Source organism: Podarcis muralis, chromosome 5 (assembly GCF_964188315.1).
Source record: "Podarcis muralis chromosome 5, rPodMur119.hap1.1, whole genome shotgun sequence".
Taxonomy (NCBI): domain Eukaryota; kingdom Metazoa; phylum Chordata; class Lepidosauria; order Squamata; family Lacertidae; genus Podarcis; species Podarcis muralis.
Window position 1 is genome coordinate 24,596,742 of NC_135659.1, and position 24,770 is coordinate 24,621,511.

The window sequence follows — 24,770 nt, forward strand, 5'->3', positions numbered from 1 at the left end:
TTCCCCTGATAGAATGCTATTTAGCTTGAGAACCTCAAGAGCTTATCAAAATGAGCACCTAGGCTTCTGGCATGTGCAAAGTTCCAGCTGATCCAAGCTTCTTTGTAACAATGCATTTTTATTTTTATTTAAAAAAAAAGATGGATCCATGGAGGGCAGTTTTATTAATAGCTATAACTAAGTGCAAAGAAAAAGGAACATCCATGTTTAGAAGCAATATACCTTGGGTATTTGCTGGGAACAAATAATATGTGAGGGCTGCCTTCTCCATGGTCTTCCTGGAAGGCTCGTTGTAACGATTTGTTTGATACTGGAATAGACGGACCTTTGGTCTCAACCAGCATAGTTGGACTTGTGTGTATAGAGCAAAATAAAAATAAACTCATGAAGGTCAATTAGTGGAAAATTGTTGGACTAATGTTTAGTCTCTGCAAATGGGTTTCCTCCCCTTCCCCGGTGTTAATAAGAAATAATGTCATTCATCTTTTGCCTAAGGCAAAATCCCCGCTGCCCAGTTTAGTGACGTCAGGATTTCATTTGTGAGCAAAAAAAAAAAAAAAAAAAAAAAAAAGCTTTCTGGGTCATCTAAATAAATACTGTATTTATTTACTCCCCATGTGCTTTGGGAAGTAAATACACATCTTTTCATGAGATCTTGCTGTTGCTATGTTCTGATTAGGGAATCTGTGACCTATATGGTTCACTCCCACCTAATACCTCTTGCTTCAGTAATGCCATTGGGACCAATTATTTGTATATGGGAGTACTTGGAAATTTCCCATTGGTCAAGACCTGGAACAGTCGTTTCCTTTCATTGCAGGGTGGGGGATTCCAACTATAAAGTGTACAGCCTGTCTGGGAATCTCGGGAAGAGAAAACTCCCTGAGGCAATTGCTAGTACTTCATCAAAAAGTTAGAAAGAAGCAATACTGTAATTAAATAAACCTGGAACAACAGAAAACATAACTTCCTCTGAGTTCTCACTATTTTTTTTTAATGGGAGGGTTGTTCTTAATTATATCTTTACATTCCTGTGTATAATCATACCTGACCACGACAATAAGCTATCATAGAGGGAAATAAAGACACATAGGTGTGGATGAAGTATTGGATCAACCCAATTTTTAAAAATAAGAACTCATAGGAATTGAAGCAAACAACTAACTTGTCCCATGTTGAGCTTTTTTTTAGGAAGACTCCAAAGACACCTTTGATTTTCCAGGAAATATATACAACCTGAGCCCATGATGGAGGGGCTCACAGCTGATGCCCTTAATAGGGTCATGGTTTTCCCATAGCCACAGCCTAAGATTCAAACACAAATCAAACATGCTTCAAAATGTGGCTCTGGCCCTCTTTCCAGCTTGCTGACTTTAACAGACTGGACTCGGAGAAACCTCCAAGGATTCATTCCGATAGCTCAGTTGGTTAGAGCAGTGTTTCCCAACCTTGTGCCTCCAGCTGTTTTTGGCCTACAATTCCCATCATCCCTTGCCACTGGTCTTGCTAGTCAGGGATGATGGGAGTTGTAGTTCAAAAACAGCTGGAGGCACAAGGTTGGGAAACACTGGGTTAGAGCATGGTGCTGATAACATCAAGGTTGCAGGTTTGATTCCCATATGGGGCAGCTGCATATTGGTTGGACTAGATGATTCTCAGGGTCCCTTCCAACCATACATTTCTGTGATTGAGGCCTCATCCACACTTATCTCTTGCCCCCTACTTTCTAGGTACAGGTCCACACTTTTCCAGTCCACATCTAAACGGTTTTCCTCCCCTTCCACTTTCTCCAGGAAATCAGCTTTTTAACATTGAATGAGAACAAATGGCAATTCGGGTTTTCCATGGATCGCTGAAAGCATGAAAGAGTAGGTTTTGCAGGGGAAAGGTAGGGGGGCAAAGGTAGAAGAAGAGCCCTTTGGTCTTACTTCCCACTTCTTCTGATCACAAGTTACATCCATTTCCCGCAGTCTCTGCAACACCTGCTTCTCATTTGAACCCAGCTTCTGGGGTTAAAGTATCAAGTGCCTGGTGTCAGTGATTTCTATAGCGGGCAGAGAAAGTTTTGGTTTCATCACGTATTGCTTTCCCAGCATTTGAGAAACCTGGCAGGTGCTTGGTGTAAAAAAATGTCTTTCTGCAGTTATTGTCTGCAGCAGACTTTGGGCAGAGGGATAGATTGTATTAAACGGCTGCTGGAAATCTTCAGTCCCCTAGCGATTTTGCAGGAAGATTAGATGAATTCTGCAGCAGGTTATTCCAAATTCTATAGTAATGATATCCAGGCTGTCTAGACTGCTGTTATTTTCAGTCTATGGTTTTAATGTCAACCAACTAATTAGAAGCACTTGGCACTGACCCAGACTTTTTTATTTGAATCAGTGGAGATTCTGCTGTTAGGAGAATAGTTTCAATAAGCACCTTGGACTCCTGATACTTAGCCAGAGCATGAACATAGAACCTACCAGTGTTGTTCTCCAACTGCTTCCAGATGCTCTTCGGCTATAAGCTAAATGTGGAACTGCAACTCACTTTCCTCATGGTAAGGGATATTGATGATACTGGATGTTCGTTCTGCAATGTTCTGTCCACATCAGTGGGTCTGGCATAGCTGCTGTAGGAATGTTACATTTTCCTGACCTGAGCGGTCATATTAAAGGGGTAGAGGCACTGCAGCCCTTCTTTTTAAAAAAGAAGGAATAAAAGAAAGAAATCAGCTCCTTTATTTACCGTATTTAAGCATGATTGCTCACTGCTACCCATGGAATGGAAAAAAAACCAAAATGTTTTAATGTTTGTTTTAGACTGGAAGTTGTGCTTTAAATGCATGAGGTGTGCTTGTTCTTTAGTCGTTTAGTCGTGTCCGACTCTTCATGACCCCATGGACCAGAGCACGCCAGGCACTCCTGTCTTCCACTGCCTCCCGCAGTTTGGTCAAGCTCATGCTGGTAGCTTTGAGAACACTGTCCAACCATCTCGCCCTCTGTCATCCCCTTCTCCTTGTGCCCTCCTTCTTTCCCAACATCAGGGTCTTTTCCAGGGAGTCTTCTCTTCTCATGAGGTGGCCGAAGTATTGGAGCCTCAGCTTCAGGTTCTGTCCTTCCAGTGAGCACTCAGGGCTGATTCCCTTAAGAACGGATAGATTTGATCTTCTTGCAGTCCATGGGACTCTCAAGAGTCTCCTCCAGCACCACACAGCCCTAATTCTTAGCAGAAATATGCATCCTTGTCATTTTTACCCATTCATTCCAGTCCTCTGGAGCAAAGTATCCCCCAAAGGGGGTAAAGGTACCCCCTTTCCTCCCACCTGGGCAGCTCTGCCATCTGCTTGCCCCTCAGAGCCAACGTGCCACAAGGGGCTGGGCCTTGACAGTGACAGCCTCCTTCCTCACTCTCCAGCAGCCACTATGAGCTGTCCCAAGGGAGGAGGCTGGCAGCAGCGGCCATGGAGAGGTCATGGGATGCTTCCTTGCTGCAGCCTCTGCTTGGGAGAAACATAGGCTCCTCCCTGAACTCAGTGGCGGCAGCACTGGTGAGGGAAATAGGGACTTTCTGGCATCAAATGAGAAGCTGGGTTGGCTTTCGTAATTCTAGGACTGTCCCTGTAAAATTGGGACCTTTAATGTCTTTCCTTAATCTTTCCTTCCTCAAGCTAACAATGTCCATTCCTCATAGGACTTGCTTTCCAGACCACTTCCTGGTCACCCTTATCTGCACGTTCTCCAGTTTGTTAATATACAAATCAGACATACACCCTCAAAGGGATACATCCGTATGCACCATCTCCGGGCTCATAGAAGGTGTTTTTTTTCCCCTGAGGAGGTTTTGTGGTCTGCATTATTGCTTGGGGTGGGGGGAGCATTATTGCTGACCTAAAAGCCTGAACTGGGGGGGAAAGTGACAAAATCTCTGGTCTGCCATTTGAACCGAAAGTAAACACAATTGCTGGATAAAGTTTGGAGCCACTCCAGAAGTAGAGGCGACGAGGAATGTTGTAAAGAATAAATAGAGACAGCATAGGAGCAATCAGCTAACAACCAACATTATTCCCACCTTTACCAGGTCCTGAAGCCTCAGGATGTGACCCTTGCAGTTCTGCTTGAATGTGGATACTTATTAACACAGTTTCCCATTTCTTCGGTCCCAGTGCTGGCAGAAGGGAGGGTCTGGAAGTTGCGGCCAGGGAAACAGCAGCAGCTTTAAGTAATTTTCTACATGTGGTGCCAAACCGTAACAAGACCCTGTGTGCTTCTTGCAAACACATGGTCCAAGCGAGAGCCAGCCCTTGCCAGAAATCCACAGCTTTAAGTGCAGCGCACAGCAAAACTCCAGCGTCGAGGCAGCCCAGCCTCAACAGGCTTTTACAAATACAACTGCCTAACTAAACAGAAAGTGATCGCCAGGCTATTCCCCCTGGGAATACACCCAACAGCTGCCTCGGTGCAGATGCTGACGGATATGAGCATCTCAAGCACGAGAACAAGGCCTCAGCAGGCAGGCAGAGCTATGGAGTCCTTCAGGGTCCTTGCTTTTTTCACCCAAGACAAAGAGCATGGAGTGAAGCTGGCGAGGATCCAAAAGTATCAGAGGGGAGAGAGAGGGAGAGAGCTCTACCTACAAGAAGCTGTTCTGTTCCTAGGCAAATAAGAACTTTTTTTTAACTTCTTCCCATCACTCCTGCCCTCTGAGTTTTCACTGAAGAGGGAAGCAAAATTAGAAGCAGCAGAACGAGTTATAGGGATCATTTTAAGAAGTCTCTCTTTTTTTTTTTTGTTTCCATCTTCTGGGCTCATCGATACCTTGCAGATTTTTGGAACATCCATTGAGCAGCAATGATTCCCCAAAGGTTGGAGTCTTACCCTTCAGTTTTGGGGAAGTGCTCAATTTCCTCCCAGATCCGCATTCGGTACTGGAGTTTATTTTCCAAACTTAGTGCAGTTCTATTGAAATCCGCTGAAGAAAAACGTTCTGAAGCTGGGAAAGAGGGGAATATTTCTTCCTCATTTCTTACCTTTCCATCCCCCCCCCCCCCCGGGAACTTCTAGTTATGTTCTTAAGTGTGCCAGGTTTCCCATCATCATTACTTTTCCCTTAAGCTTCTCTGGAAAATGGCAAGACTTCAGATACATCTATCCTCCATATAAAAAACAGAGATGTATGCACCCCATATTTCTTGTGTGCATCCATTTTCCATTGTGGGACTTGAACGAGCTCTGCAGCCTCAGTCGTATTTTAGCAGCACAGAGGAGAAAAAAAGGGTCAAAGGTAGTGGCAGAAAGATGGAGAGACGGGGGTGGCAGAAAGAGAGAAAAGGGTCAGAGGCAAATTTTGGGCAGTGTGACTGTTAAGCTGTGGGTGAACATATCAGACGACACAGCGATTCTTCCAACAGCTCTTGTTTAATCACAGAACAGAACTGAACTGAAGGGTTCAGCCAGCCTGCTTATATAGAGCTCCACTACAATGCAACTGTAACAACTTTTTGTAACTATCCAATCACCGAACGTCACTTTCAATCCCTTATTTGCATATGTGGACCTGAGTGAAAACTGTCTACAGCATCTCCCTGCTGGTCCAGGGTGAGAACTTCAGTACATAACAGTGACTGGTTTTGCCACACTGAGTGCTGACACAGAGGGCGCTGAAGAGCTTCACAACTGAATTGAGCAGAATGGAAGGTGAGGGGGGAGCACTACATTTTGGGCTCGCAGCGTGTGCCACTGAAATTTTAAAGATCAGTGTCTGCCCATTTTGTCTCTGCCCCCCCCCCATAGCCAGCTCAAGGGTTCCAACTCATTGCCCAAAGGGGATGCGACACTTGAGAGAAAAGACCCTCCAAATGTCCCTGTTTTACAGGCAAAATTTCAACACCTGGTGCTGCCTCAATACAGCTGCATGCTTCAGTCACTGGGCTCCTTTGAAAATGGCTTCTTCATGGGAACCATGAAGTGACCTCTCCAGAAAATGCAACGACTCTTCTTTTATTATCTCTGCGCCTGTGATATGCTGAGTGATGTGGCTGCTGTTAGGCAGTTGAATGCACATATGTACTCTGTTTCCCTCCCTCTCCCTCCCCCCACATCTGCGTGGCCCCAGGTGCTGGCAACCCACCCTACATCACTGTCAGAGCTAGATAAACTTTAAAATAAAACTACTGGGGATAATAATATCCATGAAATTAAAGGATCATTATGGGTTTTGGATGCCAGGGACGCAGGTGGCACTGTGGGTTAAACCACAGAGCCTAGAGCTTGCCAATCAGAAGGTCGGCGGCTCGAATCCTTGCGACGGGGTGAGCTCCCGTTGCTCGGTCCCAGCTCCTGCCAACCTAGCAGTTCGAAACCACGTCAAAGTAGATAAATAGGTACCGCTCCAGTGGGAAGGCATTTCCGTGAGCTGCTCTGGTTTGCCAGAAGTGGCTTAGTCATGCTCGCCACATGACCCGGAAGCTGTACGCCGGCTCCCTCGGCCAGTAAAGGGAGATGGGCGCCGCAACCCCATAGTCGGGCACGACTGGACCTAATGGTCAGGGGACCCTTTACCTTTTTATGGGTTTTGGAACTGAATTAAATGGATCTCTTGCAAACAGAGATGTCTTGCATCTTTACAGTATTCATATTTACCATGGCTGTCACTTAGTTAAGGAAATGCCAGCCAGTTCATAAAATCTGTAAATATTTTTACAGGAGAGAAAAAAATAGTTCTGCAGAAGTTGGGGGCAATTATTTGATGTGGGGAGGCTCAAATGTGCAAACTGGGCGTAGTCAAAGCCCCCCCCCCCCAATCCCTGTTGGGAAAAATCCTCTGTCTTTCATATTCTCCCAAGGAGAAGTTCCCATCTGGCCATTCCTGTGCTGAGCAAGCCCTCGGCTGCCTGCTACCCCTTCCCCTAGGTAAGAATTTGTCTGTGCTTTGAGGAAGCAGGGAAGGATAGCTAATCTGGCATTTTAAACTGCAGATCAATCACTTGAAACGTCCCTCAAGGCTTTTTAGAAAACTCAACCTGCACGTAACCAGGCATGCCAATTTATTATTGGGGCCTTGATTGGGTGTGAGCAATATCTCTAGCCACAACAGACATCATCTTAAGAGAAGGCATCGCTCCTTCTCTCATATACAGCATTTTCCAGCTACAGCTTTTATAACTACTCGCATTTTAAAGAAAGATGTGTTTATTTTTTAAGAAACGCAAGAGCTGCTTAGTTAAATAGGCGCACCGTAATAGTAAGCCTGAATAGTTCTCAATCAATCCATCTGATAAATTTACTAATTGCTAGTAGTTGCTTGGAGGGATGCGGGTGGCACTGTGGGTTAAACCACAGAGCCTAGGACTTGCCGATCAGAAGGTCGGTGGTTTGAATCCCCGCGACGGGGTGAGCTCCCATTGCTCGGTCCCTGCTCCTGCCCACCTAGCAGTTCAAACGCATGTCAAAGTGCAAGTAGATAAATAGGTACCGCTCTGGTGAGAAGGTAAACGGCGTTTCTGTGTGCTGCTCTGGTTCGCCAGAAGCGCCTTAGTCATGCTGGCCACATGACCCGGAAGCTGTACGCTGGCTCCCTCGGCCAATAAAGGGAGATGAGCGCTGCAACCCCAGAGTCGGTCACAACTGGACCTAATGCTCAGGGGTCCCTTACCTTTACCTTTAGTAGTTGTATCTCTGATAGGAATAATAGAATCAGGGACCACGAGGGTCATCTAGTCCAACCCCCTGCAATGCAGGTATCTTTCACCCCATGTGCGGCTCGAAACCGCAACCCTGGGATTAAGTCTCTCATGCTCTACTGGCTGAGCTATCCAGGCTCAACACTTTAGTGGTTCCACCCAGGAGATTCTGTTTGATGCAGATTCCATGTATTTTGAAAGGTGGCCTTTTATCATGTTAGAACAGGCATAGCCAACGTAGTGCCTTCTAGATGTTTTGAATTACAATTCCCACCATCTCTAACCATTGGCGATACTGCCTGGGTCTGACAGGACAACATCTGAAGGTCTGCAAGTTCTGGAGGCCACTGCTTTGGCTATCCCTGTTCTGTATATGAAAAATAAGTGAAACACCCAAATTCCAGGAGAAATATTCCAGAATAGTGAATACATAGAACAGTAATATATATATATAGAGAGAGACTTACACTTCCAGTTTAACATATATTTCAAGGCTAAGCAAGTAGTTGTTTTAAAGGAAATTTTATTTTAATAGTTTGCAGAGTTATATTTGAAGCAGTTCAATGAAGTGGGGAAGGACATAGCTGTTAATTATTATTTGCTGGTATTTAATTTTACTGTTTACTATTATAGTTAGTCTAATGGATTATATTGCTTTATTTGATAAAAGCCGTTTATTTTAAAGTTACTGTGACTTTTTTGTATCGGATCAGATTGTTATTACGTGTTTGATCTTTGCTGTCTATTTTGTTGTTTCTTCAGCTTGTAAACAGCCTTCTTTATACTAATAGAGAATGGCGGTATACAAATTAAAAGTGAAATGAACAATGAAACGAAATGTCTGTACATCTGTGTTTGAACACAATTGCTTTATTGTGTTGATACCATTTAAATCCACTGTCACAAACTGCTTTGGGTTTAAAAAATGTAAATTAATGCCCCGCCCCCCCCGCTGTCCATGCAACCGACGTGTGAAGCGGCTGTGTACATGGTGCTCAGTACAGGCAGAGCTCCTTCATGCAAGAGCCGATTCTGGCCTACAGATTCCCTCTCTTGTACACCAGTATGAGCACAGACAACTGCCTCACTTGTTTTTCCCCCAAAGTTTTTTTATTCAAAATTAAAACAAAACATATTATCAAAAAACATATCATCCTTAAAGGTAAAGGTACCCCTGCCCGTACGGGCCAGTCTTGACAAACTCTAGGGTTGTGCGCCCATCTCACTCTAGAGGCCGGGGGCCAGCGCTGTCCGCAGACACTTCCGGGTCACGTGGCGAGCCAGCGCAGCACACGGAAACGCCGTTTACCTTCCCGCTAGTAAGCGGTCCCTATTTATCTACTTGCACCCGGGGGTGCTTTTGAACTGCTAGGTTGGCAGGCGCTGGGACCGAGCAACGGGAGCACACCCCGCCGCGGGGATTCGAACCGCCGACCTTTCGATCGGCAAGCCCTAGGCGCTGAGGCTTTTACCCACAGCGCCACCCCCCTTTTTCCTCCCTCTCCCCCACCCTGCCACACAAAACCCACCCACCCCCCACCCCCCGACTTCCCTCAGTTCCAGTCTTTGGTTTCTCTGAGACTGCTGTTTTCTGCATGTTACAAAGTTGTATAGATCCTCATACTATTTAGATGATTATTATCAATAGAAAGTTTGTGAATGTTTATTGAAAGCCAGCCAAGGAGTCCAGTTCGCTTTGTTGCGTCTTCAAATACTTTGCAAAGGGTTCCCATTCATCTTTAAAGTCACAGTTATCCTTGTCCCGTAACTTATATGTCAGTTTTGCCAGTTCTGCATAGTCCGTCAATTTTTCTTGCCATGATTCTTTAGTTGGGGTTTCTTCAGTCTTCCATCCTTGTGCTATTAGAACTCTCACGGCTGTTGTCGCATACATGAACTGCCTCACTTGTTGACTGAACACACAAATAGTGGATGGTGCTGGCAAGCAGGTCTAGTCCATGTGGCCTCATCGCTAGCACCCAAAAGCTTCGACACGCAAATTAAGAGACTGTGTTTGTGCAGCATTGTGGACATAGTTGCGCTGAAAAGTCTAAATCAGCTGTCTGCATGGGGCAGAGGAATATAGACCAGGAGCCTCAGCCCCTCCAAGTGTCCCTATTTTCCAGAGATGTCCCTGATTTCCAAATGCCATCCTGGTTTCTGATTTGATCCCAGAATATCCCACTTTTCCTTAGGACATCCCTATTTCCATCAGAGAAATGTTGGAGGGTATGGAGTTATCCGAGCCATCTGAAGGCAGCCCTGCCTAGGAAGTTTTTTTTAATGTTTAATTGTGTTTTATATATGCTGGAAGCCACCCAAAGTGGCAACCCGGTCAGATGGGTGGGGTTAATAAAAGTTCTTATTATTTTTACAGTGGTACCTCAGGTTAAGAACTTAATTTGTTCCGGAGGTCCGTTCTTAACCTGAAACTGTTCTTAACCTGAAGCACCACTTTATCTAATGGGGCCTCCCGCTGCTGCCACGTGATTTCTGTTCTCATCCTGAAGCACAGTTCTTAACCCGAGGTACTATTTCTGGGTTAGGTAACCTGAAGTGTCTGTAACCTGAAGCGTATGTAACCTGAGGTACCACTGTATTATGGAATAGGATGCCCCTGTTTTCATCAGAGGAATGTTGGAGGGCATGGAGTTTGACAATGCAAAATTTCAATACCCTCCAAGTGTCCCGATTTTCCAGGGAAAATCCCAGAATTATGAAAGCTTCCCCTGGCTTCTGATTTGATCCCAGAATGTCCCTGTTTCCCTCCGCCAGTGCTGCCACCACCAAGCTCAGGGACAAGGATAAGATGGCGTTTGCCGCGAGAAGCTGCGAGGAAGCATCTTCTGACCTCTCCATTGTCTCTACATGGCCACCGCTCCCTTGGAAAGCTTGTAGTGGCTGCTGGAGAGTGGGGGAGGAGGAGGAGAGGTTGTGGCGGCTGAAGCCCAGTCCTGCTCCCTTTCATTCTGCCCAGAGAGGCAAGGCCTCTCAGGGCAGGATGAAAGGGAGCAGAGTGCAAGCAGTCTTGATTCTCTCCCCCCCCCCCCCTTTTCTTTAATGCTTTGTGCATCCATGTCTAAACTTGGCCCTTTCTAAAAATTATTTATCGGGGTGTGTTTTCCTTTTTTGTAAATCTCCCAAGGAATAAGATAAAATTGGGATTAAAGCATTCTCTCAGGGCCGGTGGAGGGTGTGTGTGCTCGGGGCCGGATATAGGTTTGATGAGGCTCTAAGCTACTGAAGGTAATGGGGCCCTTTATATGTCCAGCTGTCCTTTGTCAACAACAAATTGTCACTGTTTTTGTGTGTTAAATATATGGTATATGGTAATTTATGGACCTAATAGGTACCTAAATCCATTTGCACATGTTGCCATGCAACCACTCCATGCAGAATGTAGGCACCCTATATATAGAAATGAGCAAACCAGTGATATTTTAGGGAGCGGGCTAGCAGGCGGGGCCCAGGACTTACATCACAGGAGCCTACACAACACAAAACACTGTTGCTGTATGTAGGTTTTACTTCATGTGTTTTTTATCTTATATTTTGGAAATGTACATCTAGGGTTTTTTTCCTTTAATTTTTTTGGGAGCGCCAAGAGTGTGTGGGGCCCTAAGCTATAGCTTGTTTAGCTTATACATAAATCTGGCACTGTGTGTGCTGCGTCACCTTGGTGGCGGCGTTTGCCCTTCTTCTGACAGGAAATGCTCTGTGGGTGGGGGACAAAATAATGGGGGGTCAGGGAGGGCCAGTTGGTGAGGGGGAGTGAGACACACCCCTATTTTCATCTGAAGGGTGGGTATGCAGTTCTGCCGGTGGTGTTATTTTCGTGACTGCCTCTTTGCTGTGGGCGCCATCGCTTGGCGTCATGAAGTGAACTCATTCAGACTTCTCCGTGAGCTGGAAGAATGTGAGTGGGTCGCAGTGCACAGCTGCAACCCCACCAGCTACACATTTCGTCAGGAAAGGGGCCCCACATTGGCCCAGGTGTAGCCAGAGTCTCTCAGCGCAGGAGGGGCTTTGAGCGAACCTCCCTGTTGTTGCTGAGGGATGAGAATGCGTGTGTGAACCTGCACATAGGGTTGCACATACTTTACATGCTGGCTTCAATGCTAGCAGAGCGATGTGTCCTGAATCGTGCCCCCTAGGAATTTCAGATTAGTTCCCAATGAATAAAAATTCAAGCAGCCCACAAAAGAAAGGGCAGGATTCGCAGCTTACAACCCCCTTCCCCACCTCCTCCTCCTCCTTTCAAAAGAGAGAGGGAGAAAATGTTCAAGCAGAGGCTTGTAGCTTTTCCAGTTCAGTTCATGTATATTTCTGAAGCTGTATGTGAATGTGAAGGAAGGGGTGGGGGGAAGAATGATCGTGTTAAAAGTCATCACTTTGGAACAGCCGAAGCAGTATTCATAAGCAAACATAATTAAAGTCAAGGAATCTTAAGCGTGACTGTAAAGTACTGTCTGTTGCTTCTGGGTGATTATTAGATTATAAAACATCCGAATGGGGGAAAGGGTAATAGGAATAACTGTGAGTCAATTGCACCAGTGTAAGTAAAATAAGATTAAAGCATTAGTCTTCTATGCGCTCGATTAACAAGAGGATTAAATACAGAACAAATCATAATAATAGCCCAGGGGTTGATTTCTTCATTGCTTTTCTGGTGTTGTAGCGAAGCTAAGTCTGTTTTTAATATGCAAGTAAAAATTTCATTAATATTCCCACAACATGCAGGGGAAGCGTCAGTCATTATCGCAACTTTTTAAAAGGGTGTTGAAAGCAGGCTGAAAGAGGGTTTATTCCTTCTGGTGTCTGCATGCATCCTATCTCTGCTCCCTTTCAGCCATATTTCGATTCAGAATGTTGGACTTCTGCACACCATTGCAAGCAAAACTACGTCCAGCTCTCTTAAAAATTATTCTCTTTTTCTAGCCTGACTTGTGATAGGTGGTTGGTTGCTGTTGTGGCCACAGTCCAACACTAAACTTAATGCACTGAGGCCAGTTGTTGAGAGTGATGCAGTCCCTGCCTTGCTTTATGTTTTAATATTGATTTATCACAGAATCACAGAGTTGTAGAATTGGAAGGGACCCAAGGATCATCCAATCTTGAAACCTCAGAGGGCAGGTGTGCATGTCTAAATTCCTTCACATGATGGCTACATGACCACACAGAGAAAGGTTAATGTGAAGAGGGCTTTGCATGTGGCATATTGGCAGCTATTACTAGGATCACAGGTTCTGGCACACTAATAGGGTGGCTGACTCACCACGGATTAATGCACACCAATGCACAAGACATGGAATTGATGTTAAGGTGGGTGGGGAGAGTGGGATTGTACATGGTGTACAAGTCTACACTGGGCATCTAGGTGTGCCCAGGCACATCCTAATGTTTCAAAAAAAATATAAAAAATCTAGTATCAAGGGAACTAATGGGGGGGGGGAGGAAGAAGAAAAATGCTGGAATGAATATGAAATAGATCTGCAACTTCTGCCTGGCTCTGGCTCTGGAAGTGGCAGTGGGGTGATTCTCTCCAGCTATGGTAGCAAGGGAGAAGGAGATTCCCTTCTCCACAGGCAAAAGCTGCAGATCCATTCCAGCCTTTTTCTTCTGCCTGCATTTGTCTCTTTCTTATGGCTTTGTTGCCATATATATATATATATATATATATATATATATATATATATATATATATATGGATCAGGGGCTACGTTTGGGGTGCACGAACAAGGAGGAGGAGGAGTCATCCTGCCCGCCGCCCTCCAGATCTACTCTGCCACTAATCAGGTCGTTTTCTCTGCAACAGAATTCTCCTGTTTTGACTTACTGACTTCTCATCTTATGGCTGTTTTGTTAGCTTTTTGCGTCTTTATCTTTTCCTTGTCCTTATAGTGGTACCTCTGAATGCGAACAGGATCCATTCCGGAGCCCCGTTCGCATCCTGAGTAGAACGTAACACGTGACTGCGCATGCGTGGGTCAAATTTTGCCGCTTCTGCACATGCGCCTGATGTCATTTTGAGTGTTTGCGCATGTGCGAGCGGCGGAACCAGGAAATAACGTGTTAATTCTGGGTCGCCGCGGAGCATAACCTGAAAACGCTCAACCTGAAACATATTTAACCCGAGCTATGACTGTATTTGTCTGTCTTGTCATCCTGCCCCCTTCCTTCTTTGAAATGAACAAAAGCAGACAAACAAACTTGCGAGCACACCCTAAATAAATTTGTGGTTGCTGTGTATATAGTCAAAAACCCTGGAAATGAGGGGTTGAAAGCAATTACTTCTTTTCAACAGGATTAGGAGGTTTTTGTATGATTTCAGTTCAACATATTTCAATTCAAAATACTGGACCAGAAAAGGGGAAGGAACAGGGCAAAGCGGGCTTGTATGTGCTTTGCCAGGGAACACATGGCTCAGGAACACAACCCCTGCACAAAACAGCTGTTGCCTGTACTCATTTTCCTTGCCTGGAAAACTGGAATATTTAGCTATTTATGTTCAATTCTTTTCATTTTCTAATTTCATTTTGTGTGTGTATTATATTGTTATTCGTTATTTGCTGTTTCTCCAAAATAATAGGGACGCGGGTGGTGCTGTGAGTAAAACCTCAGCGCCTAGGACTTGCCGATCGTCAGGTCGGCGGTTCGAATCCCCGCGGCGGGGTGCGCTCCTGTTGCTCGGTCCCAGCGCCTGTCAACCTAGCAGTTCGAAAGCACCCCCGGGTGCCAAGTAGATAAATAGGGACCGCTTACTAGCAGGAAGGTAAACGGTGTTTCCGTGTGCTGTGCTGGCTCGCCAGATGCAGCTTGTCACGCTGGCCACGTGACCCGGAAGTGTCTTCGGACAGCCCTGGCCTCTTAAGCGAGATGGGCGCGCAACCCCAGAGTCGGACACGACTGGCCCGTACGGGCAGGGGTACCTTTACCTTTACCTTTACCAAAATAATAATATGTTTCAACCCAAGTAAACCCAACAAATTTTAACAGGAAGAAGAGAAGCTTAATTGTTCTGATCAAAATTGTTTGGGGTTAGCTTTTTCTTTCTTTCAGGTGGATATGCTTAACTGTTTCTCCTTGAAGTTAGTGGGATTTAGGCATCACTCGTTTAACCACTTATCTGAGAGAGAGCCCCACTGAACTCAGTAGGCCTTATTTCTGAGTAGGCATATATAGGATTGTGCTGTTTGATGTGCCTGACTTTGGTGGAGTCATGCTGTCAGCTATTAACTATGCTGCTACAGTTTATTTAAAATCCAGTTTGAATACTTAAAAAATGTAATTGCTTAAACTTGAAGCTCTCTACATGCCCAAAGAGTCAGCCATCAAAAATGCCTCGCCTCTCATCCCAGTTGTCTGATAATGTATGAGTGGCACTGTTACCATTTATCAAATCACAAGAAGACAGCAGCAAGCCTACATACAACCACTTTGTACATAAAGGCTTAAACATTTGGCTCTTGCCACAAAATGATTTCACCTCCCAATAAAACACCTATTTGTACACAACGAAACCCATTAACAAGTCATGTTGAAGCCATAATAGACAAATATAAATTACTCCGATAAATTAATGGGCTCTGCAGAATAATTAAACCTCTGTTCGATGCATCTTACTTAACCAGGCTTGTTTTGCAGAGAAGAAGGATTCCTTTTCATTACTCCCTGTGACCTGCAAGAGTTGCTAATTTATAATCTTCTTATGTTTCCCGGCAGGGTGATATCCAGCAGCTGTTGATTGTCGGCGATCCCAGAGCAGCCTATGACTATTGTGAACATTATAGCCCAGACTGTGGTTCCCCCGTGCCCAATGCTCCTCAAGCTCAGGAACCTCAGGTTGATGAGGTGAGTAATGAGTCATGTTCTACTAGATTTATTGCGCATTTAACTGGTATGCTGGGTTCATGCTATCGGAGAGTTTGTTTACAGTGAAAGATAATGCCTTCCTTACTAATACATGTGCTTAGCCATCTGTCTCAAATGCTCAGACACATGTTTTAACATTTCTTTCTATAGATTGTTTCTAAAAGAACAGTGATACATCACTAGTTCCATTGAAGAGTACGGTTCTGTTCACCTATATCACTAAAGACATTTAATCTCGAGTAATACCTTTCTTTTTCATTAGCTAAAGTAGGTGTACATTCACTATCCTCATGCCCTAGACAGAGGTGCTGGGTTGCCACCAAGATTGTGTGTATGTGTATCATGCATTGCACATGTGTGACATCATGCATGCGACATGCTTTGCGCGATGTCCCCCACACCGTGAAGGCCAGAATGGTGAGTCCTAGCAGAAGGTTTTTACAAGAATGTTTATTCAACTGTGCCCAGGACCACCTAAGAACCACCTTTCTGAAAGCTTTTGTGTTCTGACAGTGGCTTCCATGGTTTCCCATACAGTACAGTCATACCTTGGTTTTCGAACAGTTTGGTTCTCGAACGTTTTGGCTCCCGAACGATTGAAACCCAGAAGTGACTGTTCCAGTTTTGTAACATTCTTTTGGAAGCTGAACGTCCGGCGGGGCTTCCGATTGGCTGCAGGGAGGCCACGCTTTGGTTTTCAAATGTTTTGGAAGTCGAACGGATTTCCGGAAGGGATTCTGTTCGACTTCCAAGGTACGACTGTACTTAACCACTCTTGTTTAGAAAGTGAAGTGCTTGTGTTTTCCAGGTGCTTAGCCATAAATTATTATGATTATTTGTCTCGAGAGACTCAAAACTGATCCTTCGCATTTTCCCAGTATGAATTTCAACACAACTTATTAAGCAGGAATTAGAAGTGGCCTGTGAGGTGCTGGGATGGGTAGATATTAGCCACTGCTGTTGAGAGGGAAGAGAGCTTGGATCCTTTCCAGTGAGCAACATGAGGCAGTGGATGGCTGGGACCTCAGAATAAGATAGGATGGGGCTGCCACAATTAGTGCCTTTATGCTTGGATCTGACCTCAGTCCACCTCTAACACATAAGCAGCCATTGGCATATGGTAATGGGACCTCTATTCTCTTGCTGCACTGCTGTTGGTTGTCACTGTGTCCTGCCCCTCTGAATGCAGCGAGGCTGGAAGGGAGCACGGTATCCTTGTACCTACGGGACTGCCTCTCCTGGTATGTCCCACAGAGGAACTTACGGTCTTCAAACAAAAATGTATTGGCGGTCCCAGGCCACAGAGAGGTTAGGCTGGACTCAGCCAGAGCCAGGGCTTCTTCGGCTATGGCTCCGATCTGGTGGAACGCTCTGTCACAAGAGACTAGGGCCCTGTGGGACCTGACATCTTTCCGCAGGGCCTGCAAGACAGAGCTGTTCCACCAGGCCTTTGGCCAGGGCACAGCCTGACTCCCTCCTTTGGCAATCTTCACAGAACTCTAGCCCAATGGTTGCCATTAATTTGATTTGAATTCATTTTATAATGAAATGATTTTAGAATGTTGTATTATTTTATTGTTGTTAGCCGCCCTGAGCCCCGCTTCGGCTGGGGAGGGTGGGATATAAATAAAAAGTTGTTGTTGTTATTATTATTATTATTATTATTATTATTATTATTATTATTATCCATGAAACCTCCGTAATTTCCATGGTGCATTTTGAAGAACTGGGAGCAAGAGCTTGCCAGGCGCTGGATTACTTCAGTTGCACAAACGGCCACAGATTGCTTGGACAGAAATTTGTGGTGGCTTGGAAGGGCTAACAAAGAGTCCAAATACTTTCCTCCTCTTAAGCCTTACAGGGCTTTAAGAAACAGTAGGGCATTTACTTCATTCGCAGCCCTGCCATGCATGTAAGCTGGAGTAGAAGGGTGGGGTGGGGGTTGCAGGCAGATAGCCATGCCAGCCTGTAGCTGGGGCAGCGATTAGACCTGTATCAGTGCCAACAGGCCTGCCAACAGGATTTTCTGGGGCCAGTATGCTGTACGTAGATCGGGCTCTATGCTGCACTTGCGTAAAATTTGTACAGACTTTGTCCCATGCCTTTCGCAGATGGGGGTGAGTGTGTCCAACCGACAGAATATTCACGTAATTGTAGTTCCATATCTCAAAAAGGGGACGCGGGTGGCGCTGTGCGTAAAAGCCTCAGCGCCTAGGGCTTGCCGATCGAAAGGTCGGCGGTTCGAATCCCCGCGGCAGGGTGCGCTCCTGTCGCTCGGTCCCAGCGCCTGCCAACCTAGCAGTTTGAAAGCACCCCCGGGTGCAAGTAGATAAATAGGGACCACTTACTAGTGGGAAGGTAAACGGCGTTTCTGTGTGCGGCTCTGGCTCGCCAGAGTAGCGATGTCACGCTGGCCACGTGACCCGGAAGTGTCTGCGGACAGCGCTGGCCCCCGGCCTATAGAGTGAGATGGGCGCACAACCCTAGAGTCTGTCAAGACTGGCCCGTATGGGCAGGGGTACCTTTACCTTTTTATCTCAAAAAGCATGCTCTGTTTAATATCTACCTGCCACATGAAGAATGAGAGGTTTGCTTTCCCCTAAATCAGCCTTTCTCAACCTGTGGGTCCCCAGATGTTGTTGAACTACAACTCCCATCCATAGCTGTCAGCCTTCCCTTTTTTTGGTGGGCAATTCCCTTATTCCAGCGCCGTTCCCTGCTGCTATCCCAGATTGTTAGATATCCCATAGACCGTCCCCGGGACAGGTGAGGCTGCTGATCCCTTATTTTTGAGGCGGCTGATCCCTTATTTTCAAATCTGAAAGTTGACAGCTATGCTCCCATCACTCCTAGCTAGCAAGGCCAGAGCTCAGGGATGATGGGAGTTGTAGTCCAACAACATCTGGGGACCCACAGGTTCAGAACCGCAACAGAACTTGAGTTTCATGTCTTGTGAATATATAGGAGGGCCCAGCAGTCACCAGCAAGAATAGGATTTTTCTCCCCCTACCCCTGTATATGCAGCCTTGTATATACCAGCTTTCTTGTAGAATGCATCTCTCAGCCAAGCAAGAGAGCAGTGCTCTGCTTTTGGATTTTGCCATGGGGCAGTGAATGCCTGATTCAAGGCATTCTGACTTCCCCCAAATGTCCTTTAGCATTTTCTCACTTCTTCAAACAGACGCATTGCTACCGCCACTGCTTGGTAGGCATGGAAACATCCCACTTTGAGCTGTGGGCTGCCGCACCTACTCATGCAGCAATGTTTCAGCCTTGCTCTGGTCTTGTACACAACCACAGGGGTCAAATTTTGCAGCTCAAATGTGCAATTCTGATCTTCCCAAGACGTGGCCCTGGGCTTGGAGAATTGCAAAAGAAAGCAAAAAACCCATACCACAAACAGAGTAAATACTTTAGTAAAAGACAATTAGCATCTGTAATGCAATGTTGTGGTGTGAATGCTTCTGTCCATTCCATCCTCTGCCTGAAGTTTTCACCCATCCCATCATTCTGTGGCTGGTGAGCATGCTCATTCTTCTTTGGATTGTTTTGGGTTATTATGGTTATATTATATATATATATATTATTCTCGCACACCTTGAACTTTCCCTAGGCAAGCAGGTGTCTCTGTCTTGTTTATTAGTAGCCTTGTTTTGGCTGCAGCCCTGTTGGCACTCACCAGCTGAGTTTACTGAGCTGTGCACACACAGCAATTGGTACAGTCTGCATCCGAGTGATGGCTTTCTATATGATGACTATGGTAGTGACTGAGACTGCACCGGAAAACCCATTGGCTGAGACTTTCATTGGGGCAATCTTCATCAAAAAGGAAAAAAAAGCCCTTGTGAATACCACCACATCTGAAGGTGTTGGCCCTGGCTATCTTTTGGCTTGGTCTTGCTAGAAGACCATGAGGTCCTCATAGTGTGGAAAGAAGGTGAAAGGCAAGGAAGATGTTCATGATGGAGAAGTGTCTTTACAGATGAAGGATGAGGGAGGAAATGAGAAAGAGGACCACTTGCTGCCTCATAGAAAGCCAGACTGTTGGTCCATGTAGCTCAGTTCTGTTAGCCATCTTCTGGAGCTTTCAGACAGGAGTTTTCCCAAGTCTGAACTAGAGTTGTCAGGATTGCAGGTGGGATCTTCTACAAGCAAAGAATAGGCACAACCACTAAGCTATGGCCATTTCCCATACGAGCCATTATAGTGGATAACTGAGATGGTATACTAAGGGGCTAATATACTAAGAGTCCTAGAGCCCACAAGCCAAATATTTACTTCTGCATTAATGCACAGAGTGGGATTGATAGTCCCCTTGCGGGCACATTAATGAGCTCTAGAATCACCTGAGGCTTATGAATCTCACTAGATTGATGTGTCTTCGCTTTTCACCTTACAGCTGATGCACGAAAATTATAAGCATGGTCACTTGTTCTTCTGTACACCTATGTGACGTGTGAATCTGATTGACGTGATCTGAAGGCTTTGTGTAATACCAATTGAGGAAGTATTGAGTGGTATTAATTGACAAAATTATTATTTGACTATTAATAAACAAGAAAAAAGTGAGTATAGAAAAATCCTTGCTAATGACAGGCTGTCACACTGAGAATTAGGTCTATGCCTCATTAAGCTGCCAAAAATCTGGCGCAGATCTCTGTACATTTCAAACATCACTGCATAAACCAGAGAAATTCTGGTTTGACAAGGAATTCAGGATAACCATTGCTATGTTTTTATTTTATTTTATTTTATAGTGAATACAGTGGGACTTACTTCTGAGTAGACAGTGTAAGGATCCCTTTAAAATAAAAGAATAAACACACCACATGTTTCCTTAAAAAATGGCTGGCTGCTAACACATTGTAGTGAAAGAATTTAAACTGGATTGGTTGCCTTTTCCTGCAAAATTACAGTGGTGCCCCGCAAGACGAATGCCTTGCAAGACGAAAAACTCGCTAGACGAAAGGGTTTTCCGTTTTTTGAGTCGTTCTGCAAGACGAATTTCCCTATGGGCTTGCTTCGCAAGACGAAACGTCATGCGAGTTCTTGCGAGTTTGTTTCCTTTTTCTTAAAGCCGCTAAGCCGCTAAGCCGTTTATAGCCGCTAAGCCGCTAAGCCGTTAATAGCCGCTAAGCCGCTAATAGCTGCTAAGCCGCTAAGCCGTTAACAGCCACTAAGCCGCTAATAGCCGTGCTTCACAAGACGAAAAAAACGCAAGACGAAGAGACTTGCGGAACAAATTAATTTCATCTTGCGAGGCAACACTGTATAGGAAGGGCTTTGTATGCCTTCATTTGGTGCAAGAATTTTATTTTCAGTATAAACAGGACTCCGTTTTTGCACCTACACATACACACCCGCCATTTTTAAGTGTTCTCTGAGACGAGGAGGGGAGGAGAAAGGAAAACCGGGACGTTCTGGGATCAAATCAGAAACCGGGATGGCTTCTGTAATTCCGGGACTGTCCCTGGAAAATCCGGGCACTTGGAGGGTCTGACTGTGCCTTCAGACCTCAGTAAGGGCAGGATGCAAGAGGGGTGTGCAACTAGCATTCATTTTATTTATTTTTAGCTATCATATTGGTGAAGAGATTAGTAGCAGGACCGGCCTTTCCATGAGACACGCTGAGGTATCTGCCTCAGGTGGCAAATTCTGAGGGGCAAAAAGTGGCAAGAAATTTTGTGCCGTGTGATCTGTCCTGCAGCCCCCAAGCCAGCTTGCTGTTCTAGGGTGTAGTGAGAACTCTGCTTCATCACCTGTGCTGAAGTAAGATTTGGCGCACAGAATGAGGAACGCACCGTCCTGCCCTCTTTATCTCATTTATAGTATGGCAGCCATGCAGCACACCATACTTTTCCAGGTTAAAAGGAATCCTACTCCTGCTCCTCATAATAATAATCTTTTGAATGACTGTGAGCCTCTCTCTCCCTTAGAAGCCTACTGAGGGGGAAAATCTCAACATCGACTTTTGTAAATATTCCCTCTGCACTGTAAACTCAAATGTGCTGAACTGTGTCCAGACGAATCACATCTCAGAAGCTGGAGATGTGGGGAGGGGGGGGAGAGACCTATTTAGTCATGTCCCCTCCTGGCCTACTCAAAGTTGGATTGTTCCCCATAGAATATATTCTCGTGAGCAGTCCAGTCTGCTTCGAAAACGCCTCATAGCAAAGGCCCTTCAGTTCTTTGCTTGGAACGGTATCCCACAGCCTCATAAATCTCACAGCCTGACTGGAGATGGAGAAATTGCTCCCAAATGGGAGCTCTGCTGCATTTGTTTTGGCCGGATCCCAACTGCAAGGATTATGCAAAAGAAATAAAAGAGATGCTTTTAAATGAAATACTTTTGAGAAGAGAAGATCCAAGCGAAGCCTAGCCGTACTCTCTTGAGGAACTCTGTGCATCATTTTATTTTATTTTTTTACGATGCTAATTTGCTCCCCCCCTCCAAAGACTTGCTGACTTGCTAAATCTATGCTTCCTTTGAGACACAGATTGTATGAGGCACCGTTTTCATGTCTGGCATGCAGGATTTAGCTGTACCTGCAGGGCTGAAATCTGTAGAGATAATAAACTTTCTAGTTAGGAAAGCATTTTAGTGTGTTTCCCAGGGGCAATTAGAGTAATGAAACTCATAAATATTCCAGTAACCATTGATTTTGGTACAGTCCTTGAGAACTGACCTCTTCAATGCAGCTTTGCCTCAAATTATTTAACGTGATAAGGATTTTGCCTCAGAGTTGTGCCACCTGGAATAGCATGGAGGCAACTGGCTGAAAGGGCCCCTCTTTCAGAAACTTGCCTAAAGTCTGTGGCAAATACGAATAGGTGAATCCCATCAGTTTTGATCTAATTTTCGTTTGGTCTTACAAAAGTCTGCCTTCTGTCTTCTCTGTTATCTAGGACTTTGCACGCTGGATGACTTTATTCATAAATATGTCTTCCGGGGCAGCCCAGTCATGATTCAGTCAGAATCCAAATCTATTGCTAATTCCAGACATTTCCAAAATTCAGTAGCATCTGCTATTTGCAACTTTTCTTTCCAAATATGGTCAAACCAGAACATTATAAGAAGTCTGTAAAATTGCTGGTATGTAATTCGAGTGACAGGGATATACCATAGGCGCATGTTGCCCTTTGCTGTTACTCATTATGTATCCTCACATTCCCCAAGCTGGTGCTGGCCAGATGTTTTGGACTACAACTCCCATCATCCCATATCATTCCTGATGCTGGCAGGGTCTGATAGGAGTTGTAGTCCAACCATGTAGAGGGCACCAGTTTAGAAAAGGCTGCCATAGACAGAAATAGCAGCTGTTTCTCCACCTAGGGTGATGGGTGGTTCAGTCTTTTTGAAGTCCTTGTAACTTCTGCACATCTTTGCTCATAAGTCTCTCCTGACCCATTTCCATATTAATCTGTCATCATCATCATCATCATCATCATCATCATCATCATCATTATTTCAAAACTGCACTAAAATTGCATTCCAATATGTATGCAAAAATGTATTTTCTATCAAAATATGCATTTCTGCATGGATTTTGATACTTTTTGAGCCAAGAACTATGCCACAGCACTCATAGAAATGTGAAATCTGGTGGATAGCAACACTGCAATCTCCAAATTACTCTGAGATGTTTGGATCAGGTTGGTTAGCACTGGAATTTGCAAAGATTGGATACCTCAAGTATCCCTAATATGTGACCATTCCCCCACCATAGAAAATGGCCGAAAACAGAAGCATGCAACAAGTAACTTAGAACATGCTTTATTGTTTATTTATTAATATGCTTGAATACAGCCTGTTACATGGGCATTGCACAGTGCAGTACAGTAATGTCATAAAGTGCAATGCAAAATATGCAAATGAAATTAAACTCAAGCAATCAGGAAAATTACTTAAAATTCTACAGCGTCAACATCCAGCAAAGGCCACGGTGAACAAGATAGCTTTTAGGCAAGCGCTGAAATTGTATCCAAGTCAGTCCATGTCCTATTTCTGGGGGTGGTGGGGAGGTCATTCCAGAGTATGGGTGGCATCACAGAAAAGACCCTTTCCCTAGTTGTTCCTAGAGGGATATCTGCAGCTTGTCGCACAGCCAGGAGGACCTCTGATCTTGATCTGAGTGTCCAGGTAGGTCTGTGCAGGCAGCCTTATTATCATCCTCAAATTAAGCTTGTGTTTGTCGTCTTGTGCTTTCTCTCCACCATAACCATAATGTAAGGAGCAAGCACTCTGTGTGGATGTTCAGACATAACCCCCCCCCCAAAAAAAAAGAAATTACACTAATTGCATGCTGCAAGACAACTCCCCCTCCCCCACATGCTGTCACATCTTAGAGTTGCCATACGTCAGGGAAAACCCTGACATGTCCTGTTTTGGGGGGCCAACATACTCATCCGGGCGGATTTTTACATTTTAAAGGAAATGTCTTGGTGTGTTGTCTGTGCCTCTTTCCCTTGCTCAGACTAGCAGTGGCTTGAGCTGTCCTCTTTTTATATATGGCAATCCTATCACACATAGACTAGTATATAAAACCCATTTTGAATTGTTTAGTAAATCCACAAACTTTTAAAAAACTTACATTAGATTGTCTTCTGTCTTAAGCATGTTTCTTATAAGAAACCTTTGCAAAAGCAAAGTCGAATGGGGAGTTCAGAATATTTTCCCTCTTGCAATACCCAGAAAGTAATGCACTTTCAAAGCGAGAGAGGATACTTTTTCCACTTGGCATATTCCCTACAGCTCAGTTTCTTTTGAAGTTGTGAAGTGGTGCTCCCAAAATGAGGATTTAATGAAGAAACCAGTCCTTTCCATTGGGACTGCATGTTGATCGGGTTGTGTCATATAAATGTGCTTTTCTCTCTGGTAAAGAAAGCATGAGGTCACAATGGAAATATCGTGTTTCATCAAAGAATGCCAGGTTTTCTTCGTCCTGAAGTTTATATCAAAACACCCATCCATGTGCAATACTCATCAGGACTGGAGCCCTACTAGGAACACATACATAGCCTTATTGTAACTTCAGATGTTCCCCCCAAAAGAGTGACAAGAGAGGAAATACGTTTCCACCGTTCTGATGTCATGTTAGAAAAGGAAATCGCATGGAGGGTTTATGCAAATTGTTTCTGCAGCTGGAACTGGGACAGTTCCCTCCCCTTCAACTGTATTATTGGGAGTTACGTGGGAAGCATTGTACAACTTCCCAGCAATTCCTGTCCAGGATTT

General features: G+C 44.9%; 1 protein-coding gene across 4 annotated transcripts in view; it reads left to right on the forward strand.

Moving 5' to 3' along the window:
• Positions 1–24,770, forward strand: part of COL11A1 (collagen type XI alpha 1 chain) — a 257,133-nt gene that overhangs the window by 59,628 nt on the left and 172,735 nt on the right. For all 4 annotated transcript variants that reach the window (XM_077928425.1, XM_077928428.1, XM_077928426.1 and 1 more), the window contains exon 5: positions 15,386–15,514. In XM_077928425.1, coding sequence (XP_077784551.1) covers positions 15,386–15,514 — 129 coding nt within the window. The remainder of the gene's footprint in view (positions 1–15,385; positions 15,515–24,770) is intronic.